We start from the raw sequence: 13,141 nt of genomic DNA on the forward strand, positions 1-13,141 counted from the left end.
CTTCCAGGGTAAGAAGGCTGCATAGTAAGAAAGACAGCATGTATCAGAGTGAGAAGAATACTAGGGCATGGTGGAGTCTGAACAGTCAGAAATAGAGCCAGGAGAGAAACTGAAATAATATTCATATACCACTGTTTGTTCAACTGAAGAGGATCCTATTTGTTTATCAATCTTTGCTATATAACAAGAGTATATACCATATACAAAAGTATATTTCATAAATATTTTATATGTTGCTATAGTATAAATTGTTTCTTGGTTCTACTAAATTCACTCTGCATCAATTCATACAAATTTTCCCAAGCTTCTCTCATTCTCTTATTTCTCTCATCATTTTTAAAATCTTTTTTTTTTCAATTAACAAGGATTCATTTTCTCTCTCCCATTCCCCTCCCACACCTCCATAATTTTTTTAAAAGAAGCTAATATTTTATGGGAGGGGAGAGATACAAGGACATCAGCGAATACAAATTTAGGTAGGTGGCACACTCAAAAGTCTATATGGGGTTTCATCTAATCCAAATCCATAACAATTGCAAAGTACATTTGGAGGGAGAAACAGTAGCACCAGCAGGGAATCAAGGAAGATCTGAAGATTTAAAGGAAGCTAGGGATTCCAAGAAATAAAAAGTAGGATAGTTTCAATTCTAGGTATGAGAAATAGTCTATGCAAAGGCATGAAGATGAAAGATAGAATATTGCCTAAACGCAAAAGCAAATAAGGCCACTATGGGTGGAACTGAAATGATAAGAAGGGGAATAATATGAAGAGAAAGTTAACCTGGAGCCAGAGAGTAAAGATAAATGCTGAATAAGAAGAATTTATGTTTTATCCCAGAGGCATTTTGGCAAAAGGGTAAGACCTGGTATGGTCAAACCTATTCTTTAAGAATGTCATTTCAGCATCTCAGTGGAGAAGTGATTGTGTTCTTATCTCTATGCCTTTTCTTTCTAGCTCAGTGCATACCCTTTGTCTCTGACTTCTAGATGAGATCACCATGTGGGAGTCTGGGGAAAGGGATAACTCTAGCTAACCATGCTAAAAGGATTTCCATTCACATATACTACTTTGATTCTTAAAAAAATCCAACCTTGTCCTGTATCTACAGGTAGAAGGCCAGGCATATTGGAACAGCCACAAAGCTTTGACCTATTGCAGACGTTTGTGATTTTGCTGTGCTTTTCATGAATGAAGGTGTTCAACTGCTTGCAGAGTCTACCCATAACCAGTTGCCTTTTCCGCATCATCACATTACAGTACTGATGTTTACTTTCTGGGACTTTTGTCTTGGGATAGTCCACAAGACGCCTCCAGAAATCTTAGATCTGAGAGAAGTTAGCCAGAGCCAGGAGGAGGAGAAAGAAGAGAGTCTACATCACGGCATGGGACAGAAAGCATGTCAGAAGTCAACCTACTGATAGCCGTAGGGAGGACCAGGAACAAGGGAGAAAAGAAGCAGCCATCTCATTTATATCTGAAGAAACAATAGGTCAGAAGCCAGAATCTTCTTGGGAAAAGCAAATTCTCCCCATTCTTGGAGCATAGCATCATTATGTAGCACAATTTCTGGGATGTAGCTTAAATAGTCTTCAGAGGGAAAATCACATCCCATAAATTCTTGACTGGCCTTTGGGCACATTGGCAAAATGCAAAAGGATTCCTTAAAGGGTTGGTGAGCAGTCTTCCCCTTGAGGAAAGAATTCGCTCAGGCTGTCTTCAAATCAAATCAAGGTGTTTATTTAGGGTAACACAATATACCAAGCAGGCTCCTTTGCCCCTATAGGGAGATACAGCTAAAGGGAGACCAGCTTAAGCAGTCTTTTGAAACCTCTACAAAAGCAGAGGGGTACTCAAATAAAACAATATATCCAGGATGAACCATACTGTAGGCAGCCCAATGTCAGTCTTCTATTTACTCAAGTAGTAGAAGAGTCAGAGGGGAATCTACTGGTTTCTTTGTCCTTTGTTCTCAAAGAGGACCAATGACATCAGGAAGATGATACCTTGACTTGTAAGTGAACTGGATCTGAATGAGGCAGAGCTGTGCAAAGTCATCAGCCTCCCTCTCTCTTCCAGAGTTATCAGAGTCCACTGGCAAAACATACTTCAGGACGACTGGCAATGGCCTTGGATACAGTGGGAGACCTTGGCCTTTTTAAGTTAAGGTCTTAACCAGGTCTCAGATTGTCTAAGACAATACCCAGTTAGTGATTAAAGGCTAGGTAAGAATGGAGACAAAAGATGGACTAGTTTGCCTTGACCAGAGAATCAATCTGGGAGAAGAAGACCCTCAGAGTTTCTAGCCAGAACAAAAACAACTGCTCTTTACACTCACTCTGAGCCATCAAAACGCATACAATAAGCAAGTGAGGTTTGGGCTGGGACCGATTATTGGCCAATCAGTGAGAGCCAGAATGATTTGACTTTAAAGGCATAGTTAAGTAGCTCCATTCAAATCCCAATGGGCTTTATCAATATTTGATGGATTGCAATAATGGGGAGATAAAACCAGACGTTGTTACCATGAAATTTAGAACTAAATGTTTAGTTTATAATATTGTGGCCCAGTTGGCAGATCTGGTCATGCAAGACATAGTCAGGCAAGACATGGCTCCTCAGGTAGGTGATCTCTTCAGCCCTGTCCCTTCTGCTATTTTGATGTAGTACTCCACTTCTACCGAGTCATATTTCTTTCAGTGTTCTAGAATGAAATCCAGCCCTGACTCCCATGAAAACATGCTTCTTCCTACATCAACAAATTCAACACCTACACCACAATATGGGGGGGGGAAACTCTGGAGAATAGGAACACTGGACAAGATTCTGCTAAAACAAAGTAAACGTAAACAAAAAGGAAAAAGAGCACCACAGCCTGTAGTATTAAGGCTCATAGCAGCGCCATCCACCATAGCATAACAAAGAAGCCATTTAGTAGTATGACCACAAGACTGACCCAGTTTTTCCCAGCCCCAAGCGCTAATTATAGAAATGGAATAACTTTTTAGTCTGCTAATGTGACCAGGGATATGGCTGCAGCAAGAGAAACGGCAATGTTATATGAAGATGATTTGCTTCCCCCTTCACCTTGATAGGAAAGGGGGCAAAAATACAAGTTCATGGTCTCTGAATACTAGGGAGTAGGCTGGTTTGTTGTGGCTATCAGTAGGTTGACTTCTGACATGCTTTCTGAACTGCAAAATACTATTGCATACTGGAAAATATCAATTTGTAACATTTGTAATTGTCATTGACTGAATGTTTCTGATAGCTACCATTGAACTTGAAATGAAATTTCTTTTCTTTAATGATGTAGTTTATATAATTCTATGCTCGTCCCTGTTTCTACACACTTCCAAGGAACTTTTGTGAAGAATGAATAAAAGCAAGAAATAAAATCATTTATCATTTCCTCCTTGTGATGGGAAAAAAAAAAAGAAAAAGAAAAACTGCCTGTTCATAACCTTTGACCATTTATCATCTGAGGACGGCTCTTATTCTTATAAATTTGAATTAGTTTTTTATACCTTAGAAGGAAACCGTTATCAAAGAAACTTTTTGCAAATATTTCTCCCCCCAGGTTAAGTCTTTCCCTTCCAATTTTAACTGTACTGGTTTTGTTTGTGTAAAATCTTGTAAATTCTATATAATTAAAATTGTCCGTTTTATCTTCAGTGATTTTTCTCTATCTCTTGATTGATCACAGACTCTTCCCCTATGCAGAATAGTAAAAAGTAACATCTTCCTTTCTCCTCTAATTTGTTTGTGATGAGATCTATTATATCTAAGTCATGTAGCTACTTGGAGCTTATCTTTGTGTATGCTTTGAAGTGCTAGTGTAGACTTAGTTTTTGCCAGACTGCCTTCCAGTTTTCCTGAGAGTTTTATCTAACACTAAGTCCTTAGCTCAACAGGAGGGCATCATAACTATATACCATTTTCCCCACTTCTGTCTTCCCTATTTCACTGGCTTAATAATAATAATGATAATAATAATTTATATTTCATAAGTCTTTATGATTTGCAAACAAATTTCCTTATAATAATTCTATAAGACAGGGATTACAAGTATTATTGCTCCTATTTTAAAGATAAGGAAAATAAGATTCAGAAGTTAAGTACCTTGTCTAAGGACATACTAGTACCAAATGTCTGAGCTAGAATTAGAATCCTGGTCTTTCTAGACTGTAAATCCAAGGAGCTTTACCCTATAGTGCCATTATCTAATTTCTCTTTTAGTCCTAAAATATTGTGATAAAAATAATTCCTGTATATTTGTGTACATGCACAAATATGTGTGAAGCTATAGATAAAATATCCGTATACATTATATGCATATACATATATACGCATACACACACATGAAGAAACTGGAGCAGTGATATTAAATTGCATTCATGTATATAAAAATCAAAGCTGGGTCATATTAGCTGTGGAGATAAAACCTAGGAATCCATTAACTGATAGTTTAATATAGTGACGCTTTTCTGAACAGGAAATGAAATCATTTCCAAATTCTGCCTTTGAGCTCTACTCAATATATGTTATTCCTATCATGATCAAAAGCCAGGCTTAATATGTTTCTCCAAAAGCTGCTCCTAGTCATAATAAAATGTCAGAATATTAACATGAGGACTTTAACACATCTAGAACTACTTCTATCTATCAATTTTAAAAGATAGCTCCGATTATGAATTTAAAAGGCAATTTCTTTGTTACAGAAGTTACAATAGCCTCCTAATTGATCTCCCAGCCTCAAGCCTCTCTTCACTCCATTCCATCTTCCCCAGTCCAATCCATCTTCCAAAATAATGCCCTTAAAGAGAGTGGGCACAGTCTAATAGCAGCTCAAAAAAGGGGAATCACAGTATCTAATATTGACAAGTAACTGTATGCTAGGTTTTCTTTGATTTACAAAAAGAAATTAAAGGAGAAAAGGAAAACATACTTTCTGACAAACAATAGATTCAAATTAGGCTTCACAGATTATTCTTTGATGCTATTTATAAATTGCTTTTTCCCTGCTGAAGTAAAGAATTTGGCTGCTCTAGCCGAGAAGACAAAAAAATCAGTTCCAAGAATATAAGAGATTTAAGACATTTTCATTTGTTAAAACAATTACTTACTTCACTTTCAGCAAAATGTCTTTCTCCTTTCAGACATAATGAAGATCTTCGAAGTGTCTTCTCATCTCCATCATCAAAAACTGTTTAAAGAAAATAACAAATGGAAGTTATCATGGGGATCATACAGAGAACAACAAGCAGCAAAAACAATGACATAAAATATTTCTATTTCAACCAAACTTAAATTACTTTTTTGTTTTAGGTCCAAAGAGTAATAGAATTCTGATAAGTTATTTTTCTCTTGTACCCTGTACATACATAAAGAGGTAATAATAAGGACCAAGAATCAAAACATTTTCCATTTGTGACAAGAGGTTGTGGCTAAAATTCTGTATTGCAGTGGTTGGCAGAAGAAACACAGCTAACTATATGAATTCATTTTAGAGAAAAAATATTCAAGAAATTGGGGCACTAAATCATGAACACTATGAAAGAAGAAGCTACTTGACATGCTGAAAAGAAGTTATCACAATTCAGATGTTCCTTCCAAATCCTAGATATTATAAGCATTACAGGTAAGCACGGTTTAGAATAGTGGCTAAGTACTACTCTCAATAACCTTCTAAACATTGCTACATTTGAAATCCAATTCTCATCATCTTCTCTCTGATGGAACAATTTCGAGTATGGTCTGTTAAAGTACCTTTTCACATTTCTAACAAAAAAAAAAAGTTTTCCTAATAGCTTACAGCTCTAGTAGAACTCCATCTTGATCACAGAGAATAACTTCTATGAAGAAATGCTATAATTATTTGCCTAGATTTTATTAAAATTTTTGAGTCTCTACTAGTTAATGATATTAGTGTATAATTATCTTTCTTATAGTTATCCTTCCCTGATTTAAGTATTAAGACTATATTTGTGTTATAGAACAGTTTGGTAGAATATTTTCTTTCTCAATCTTTAAGAATAATTTGTGTAGTATACAGCAATAAATATTTCTATAAAAGTTTAACTGAATTCTCTTGTAAATTCAGTTAGTCTTTTCTTTTACTAATTCTTTTATATTTAGTTCAATCCAGCCAGCTATTTTTTTAAAAGCCAAAATGACTTCCTCTTACCTACTGTGTACCAACTTGCATCTGTTAATTTATTGATGACTGCTTCTTGATAGGTGCCATCTGGATTCTTTACTTCTACAATTGCTCCAACCTACAACATAAAAAGAAAAACTCTGTACAAAGAAGTTTAATAATGGATGAATGATCATTTTAATATTTTACTTTACATGGCACTTTCTACTTTATCAAGGTAAAAAACTTAAGATATTAATTTTATTTTATGTAGTTGCTATACCAATAGTATAGTAGATGATAAGAAGAATCTATTTCAGGAATAAAACTCTTGGCTAGCAGGAATTAACTAATTGATAATCACCACCACATAATTCTAAGCTCTGAAAGCAACTATATACCAAAAAGCAGACTATATAGCCAATGAAAAAAGGCCACACACAGCATCAAATTCAGGCAATGAATGCAATTCACAGCATGCACAATCAACTAACCAAACAGAAAACTTTTTTTTAAAACTGCTTGAATAAAATACCTGAGTATACATTTCTTATTTTCTTTTGAAAACATAATGCTTTTTAAAATTCCTCTTAATTATTTAAAACTTATTTTTCATTTTGGGGGCTTCTCTTCCCAAATAGTATTTAAAAGCCATTTTCCCCCACATGTGATGTTAATGATAAATTTAACTGGAGAATCTGAGTCATTAAGTAATTTCACACACACACAAAAAAAGGTTCTCAAATTTTCTTAAAGAATCATGCCAAACTATTTAAACTAGCATATGAACAATATTACCCAAACCTAGACAATTACTTTCCATCAAAGATTCAATCAACTCCAAGATGCTTGATTAATGAATACTTAAAACCTTTTCCAGTGGATAAAGAATATAGTACATAATCATATTTATGTCATTTCTGAAAGTAGACAGCAGCTTTAATGCTGATCAGGCTTATTCTGCTTAAAACTGTATGGAACCATGGGGAAGAAAAACAAGTGAACTAAAATAAGTTTAAATGATATGACTAAAGCTTAGAAATGCATCAATATGGTGTGATATTTATTAATTTGTTTACTTTCAACTCAAATGATCTCGGTATAATTTAAGTAAATGTATCAATCTGTCATTTCTGGAAGTATATACAATTATAAATAATTATCTTCTCTGGCAGATCTAATTTATTTTCTTTAGGAACATTTTAACCAGGAACTACCTCTGCATCACTGAATTATAAGGAACTGAATATTCTAGGAAGTCTAATCTATCAGTAAAATAGATGCAATTATATTTTTTTAAGTTTGCTGCACTTGTCTTGATAAGAAATCAGTGGTTTGACCCCTAGTCAAATACAAAGGAATTAAAAACAAATCAAGAGAATACTTTGTAATGAAATAAGAAAACCCAAATCAAAAACACAATGATGTGGAAGGAGCAATTGGCTAGGACAAAGGAAACTTGCACAGATAACTTCCTTTCCCCATCTGCCCTATTCAGATCCCACCTCCCAATCAGAGGTGACCCTGAAAACCTCTAACTGATCATTCTTCTTGACCAGAAAGATAATAAGTGAATTAGAGATTCAAAGAGGAAATGTTGGTATATTTAATACACAATGCTACTGGGTGTGTTTGCATGGTGTGCGTGCACATAAGTATGGGAAAAGGATACCACTATAAAATTAGTATGAATGGATGACTGATAAAACCAAAAGTAATTATGTTTGCAAATCTACAAATATGTGCTAAGGACCTACTATGTGCAAAGAACTTATATGGAGATAACCAAATTCTTAAAAATCCTATTTCCAGAATGTTTCCATAACAGTAGAATATACTTTACCACTAGATACAATTAAAAAACTCCAGCCACTAAATCTGCTCCCCAAATTGCTTGTTTGTACATTGGCATAATTTTTTCCAAATAAAAATTTCAATTAAGAATTTCATTTGAAGTTGCGAGCAATGATGGACTGACAGATGAAATCCACGTTGACGGTAACACAATATTAGAGGTTTTGAGGGTAAGAATTTTCAAGATATAACAAAGAGTACATAATGATTCTCCCCCCATACACATCCTGAAACAAAGCAGATCATGGGCATTACTACTGCCAAAGAATATTACTCAGAAAACAATGGCAATTATTAATCAATGTACCTAATTTATCATTTCTAAAAAATATTTATGGGAATGTGAAGGCTGTATATGCATGTGTATGTATATGTGAAGGATTACCTTGATGATAATAACACATGCTATTTACATAGTGCTTTAATACTGATAAAGTACTTCACATCTATTACCTCAACTGACTCTCACAATGATTATGAGGTAGGTATCATTCTTACCATTTTATAGATGAGAAATAGCTAAATGACTTGTCTGTGAACACATATTTAATAAGTATCAGAGGCGAATTTTAAACCCCAAGTCTCTCTTTGCTTTACCTCTACTCTTTCTACCATATCATGGGAAGGAAACAGACAGACTTGCACAGATTATTTTCTACAGCAGACCACATCTTCATACTCCATAGAACTGCAATGCATTGAAAAGATAAGATTTCACTGTCTGTTATTTGTGGATTACAAGAAATCTTTTTGACTTATTATAGTAAAATGTAGCTTTAAAAAAATCTCCTCAAACGAGATGCTTCCATACATTAAATTCATAAAAAGTTTTCCACATCAAATGTGAACTTTGTTCAATGATTTGAGTATCAATAAGAAAACACAAATCAGGGAGAAATGTTCACCAAGAGGGCTCATCCGTGTCAAGAAGAATGTCTCATGCAAAGTTCAAACAGAACAGAGAAATTTTTTTTATCCATCTAATTTCTCAGAGCTGTACAAAGAATCAATGATGAAATTCTCTACATATTCCTGTTTGTAGATGACATTGTGGCATTACAGATAGAGGACAGGCCTTGAAGTCAGGAAGCAATGGGTTCAAATGCTACTTCCAACACATACTAGGCTCTCTGGTCATGGGCAAGTAACTGAACTTCACAGTGTAACTGCTAACTAGTTACCAAATCTGAATATATTACAAACATGCGTATGTGTGTACATTCATCTACTTGACAGGTACTGCACATGGACAATAAAATGGCCCAGAACTGAGCAGCAGAATTCAGAGACCAGGCCTATCTGAAATAAAAGCACTGTACTTTCCAATCATACTAAGGTACTTCAAAAGCCCATCTTTCTCTTTCTTTCCTAAAACAACAATAATGTCCTGGTTATAAAACGGCTGTGGATTTTGTATTTTTGATCTCAGAAAAATCAATACCACAAACTGCAAGAAAATTTTAAAAAGGGCAATGGTAAATGCAAGTAGGCTGCAGTACACTGTAAACAATAATAGGCATGCAAAAAGCAACACAAATGTCATTGTATTCTGGACATGTATGACCATAAAGAGTGGTGGGTTAGTCATGTGCTGAAAGTGAAAGAAAACAAGTCAAGGGAAGTGCTTTTTCTAAAATCATTTTTAAAAAATCAGAAGACCTGCAGAATACTAGATCTAAGAAAGATTTATACAAAGTTATCGCCAACAATTACACAGGAGGAGAAGATGTGGATATACTATAATCGCCACCAGTTTAGGACATTCCCATAATAATAGCAGTAGCTAACAATTATATTGTGCTTACTATATGCCAGGCACTATACAAAGTGCTTTACATTTTTTATCTTATTTGATCCTCACAATAACCCTGGAAATTAGGTACTATTATTATGCTCATTTTGCAGATAAGAAAACAGAGGCAAACAGAGATTAAGTGACTTGTCCAAGGTCACACATTTAATCTGTATTTGTGGGTAGTTATGAACTCAATATTCCTGTGCTCTATCCATTACTACCTAGCTGTCCATACCAATAAGGTCAGAGATCCAAAATACAGAAGCATGAGTGAATGGCAACAACTATCTGACAGTAAATCATAGTTCATTATTTTAAAATTTCTGTTCATCATAAGTGATTCCTTTGTCTGTAATATTCTAAATAACTAAGAAAAGAGAAACATTTACCTGCTCAATTATTTTATCTTTCCACACATGTAAGATCATTATATATTTCCGGCTCCATACTATTTAATATTCAGTGTATTAACTTATTAATTTCCTTAACACCTAACATCTTACTAACCACTATAGAATCTAAGCTGACAAACATTCAAAGCAGATATAGGCAATGTAGATAACTATTTGAGTTGAGAAAACACTTTAAATAATCTGATATTTCCCAAACAAGACTACTTGATTAGATACCAAATAAATGAATTACCTTTAGTGGGCCCTTTATGTGGTCATCTTGTACTTCCATTGTTGAAGAATCATGCCTAAATGTAACCTAGAGATTACAAATTTAATTAGTTATCACTTACAAATAAATTCAAGAAGTTCAAGCCCAGTAAAGTATTATTCTCTTTTATCAAAAGTGATTTAAATTTTCATTCATCCAACTTTCAACAATTTCAGTTTATTTAATATCCCAGTTTCAGATAGATTAAATGAAAATCATACATTTAAAAAATTATGACCAAGTGCATTTTACTACTCAAAACCCCATGATTTCAACTTTAAATTGCTCCATGTTTAAGGACATACTACTCTTTGTTCAATGCTGTTAACTATGACTTCATTGCCTTGCTTTATTTATATAGATGATGACAAAGTCTCATTCTATTAAGCACTTCATGACTCTGTAAGGGTTAAGATTACTTCAATGAATAAAGCTTGGTCCAATAATACTAAGAATGGAAGACATAAGAAAAGCATTAATGCTCTTCTTGCACAAGGTCTATAGTGTCAGAGGTGTTATTCTTCAGTTTTTACATAGGCAAGGTATATAACAATACATAGTGGCACAAAGTTAATTTAAGATAGAGTGCAATATAAAGGGTACACAATAACACTGAAGTACTAGGAAAAAAACAAACTCCATGCTACTTTCAAATTTATGATGCCTGTTTCCAAGCTAGGCACATGCAAAATATTCATGAGAAGACTGAATTCCTGAAGCAAAACTAGCTTAAGAAAACTATTCCTGATTCCTTTAAAAAGGTTTTGTTTGGGGGCAGGAGATTTTGTGATAATTATCACCAATTATAGCTTTTATACTACACCTGCCATTGAAATCTATGGCAACTATGTTACACGTTTAATTTGAATAATTAAAATTCATTACAATTACTAATGCTTCAGTGATGAAACTGCAACAAACCTTTAGGAGGTACCAAAATTGTCAATATGCCACTCTTCCACCTCTCCTCCAGTGAGAGAATAAATAAATATTCTCTCACTGTTTTATTCTGAAGGAAGCTGATAAAATTGAATATTTTAATATTCTCCAGTCCTTTCTCCATCTTCCTATCCTAAAAATTTATTCATTCATCAGATCAGATATTTTCTTTAAACAGCTTCAGTAACAGGGAGGCTGAGTTGACTTTCAGGATAAAGTATCTTGGTGTTAACACTACTAGAGCTCAAGATGTTTTAGAAGCCAATTTTTCATTATAATCTTTTTTTCTCCTATAAAAGCATCATAATGCCCTTTATAACCACGCTATTTTCCAGAATGCACTCTGTAAGCTGTCTTACAATCTCCTAACATAGATTCAAAATAAATTGGTCCCACAGACAACATAAAATTTGTACTGAGAAAATTCAGAGTTTGGAAGAAATGGTCTCTTAAGTGGGTTTCACTGTATTATATAGAGACCTGAAACCTTCTTATAAAATACACTAATTTTTTACCCCAAATTTGCAACCATAAAACATACTAAGCATGATTTTGTGTATGATGTACATGCCCAAATCCTCATTGAGATAAATTAATCATATGTGAATACTCGTAAGAGTACTTAGGAAAAAATTAAGATTTTATAACAATTATTGTTTTCCTTTAAAAATGTCTGTTTTTCTCACTATATTCATCAAAAGTGGATATCTTTAAGTCAATAAGTCATAATGTTAGAAGTGGCAGTACCCTTATGGGTAATTTAGAGCAGTGGTATCAAATTCAAATAGAAAATATCCTGTGGGCCACATATTGACTTAGAAAACCACAACTTAACATCATCTATGTTATACTGTATTTTTGTATATTTTGTAAAACATTTCCCAATTACATATTATTCTGGTTCAGCTAGCTAGGTAGACATGTCAAATTCATGGACAATAAGTCTGACATCTTTGATCTGGAGTAATTCCACCATTTTAACAAATGAGGAAACAGAAGCCTCAAGAGGTTAAAAAAGGACATACAAGAAGTAGCAAAGCCAGATTTTCTGATTTCAAATCTAGTAATTTATTAATGATGACAAGCTAATTCCTGTTAGAATTAAGGCTAAAATCCAGTTCTTTTGATTTTTAATCCAAAGCTCTAATATAAAAATGCTGTAATTCATACTTCCTTGGGTAAAATTAAGTGTTACAGTGTATACACAGAGAGATCTATTACCATAAAACCATATCCTGAAGAAAGAGATCTTGGTAAAATAAACCTCAGAAATTCTAAAGGAAACTCCATTTATTTATGTATACATACATACATACATACATACATACATATATATATATATATATATATATATATATATATATATATACTAGTATAACTTAAAGCAATGACATTCAAATTCAATATTCAAAGCACGACATGATATATTTAATAAAGAAAAAAACCCCAGTTTAACAATATTCCAATCAGGGGAATCAGAAGAACAGTCTGAGAAGAAGTGCTTTTCCAGTCTTGCTATTCTCCTGTTCTCTAGACTAGGTCCCCTTACAACCTACCTGCTCATTCTCACCCACACCTACACTCAAGTGAAGAAATTTCCTCTATCAATGCAAGTTAATACCTTCTCTGCAATTTATAACTTTAGAGATTTGCCTACAGCACTGAGAAGTTAAGTGACTTGCCCAAGGTCACAGAAACAACAAGAATTAAACCAGTCTTTGCCCCTCAAGGAGCTTAGATGTGAGGAAAGAGA

General features: G+C 33.9%; 1 protein-coding gene across 6 annotated transcripts in view; it reads right to left on the reverse strand.

The window, feature by feature from the left end:
- ARID4B (AT-rich interaction domain 4B) overlaps nt 1-13,141 on the reverse strand; it is a 202,517-nt gene that overhangs the window by 93,681 nt on the left and 95,695 nt on the right. For all 6 annotated transcript variants that reach the window (XR_013487288.1, XM_021000411.2, XM_021000414.2 and 3 more), the window contains exons 4-6: nt 10,432-10,497; nt 6,186-6,276; nt 5,125-5,204 (exon numbers count right to left, since the gene is read on the reverse strand). Coding sequence is in view for 5 of the 6 variants with exons in the window: in XM_021000411.2 (XP_020856070.1) it covers nt 5,125-5,204; nt 6,186-6,276; nt 10,432-10,497 (237 nt within the window). In the remaining variant the exon portion in view is untranslated. The remainder of the gene's footprint in view (nt 1-5,124; nt 5,205-6,185; nt 6,277-10,431; nt 10,498-13,141) is intronic.

The sequence above is a fragment of the Phascolarctos cinereus genome, unplaced genomic scaffold (genome assembly GCF_003287225.1).
Source record: "Phascolarctos cinereus isolate Bilbo 61053 unplaced genomic scaffold, phaCin_HiC Scaffold_5;HRSCAF=322, whole genome shotgun sequence".
NCBI classification, from domain to species: Eukaryota; Metazoa; Chordata; class Mammalia; order Diprotodontia; family Phascolarctidae; genus Phascolarctos; species Phascolarctos cinereus.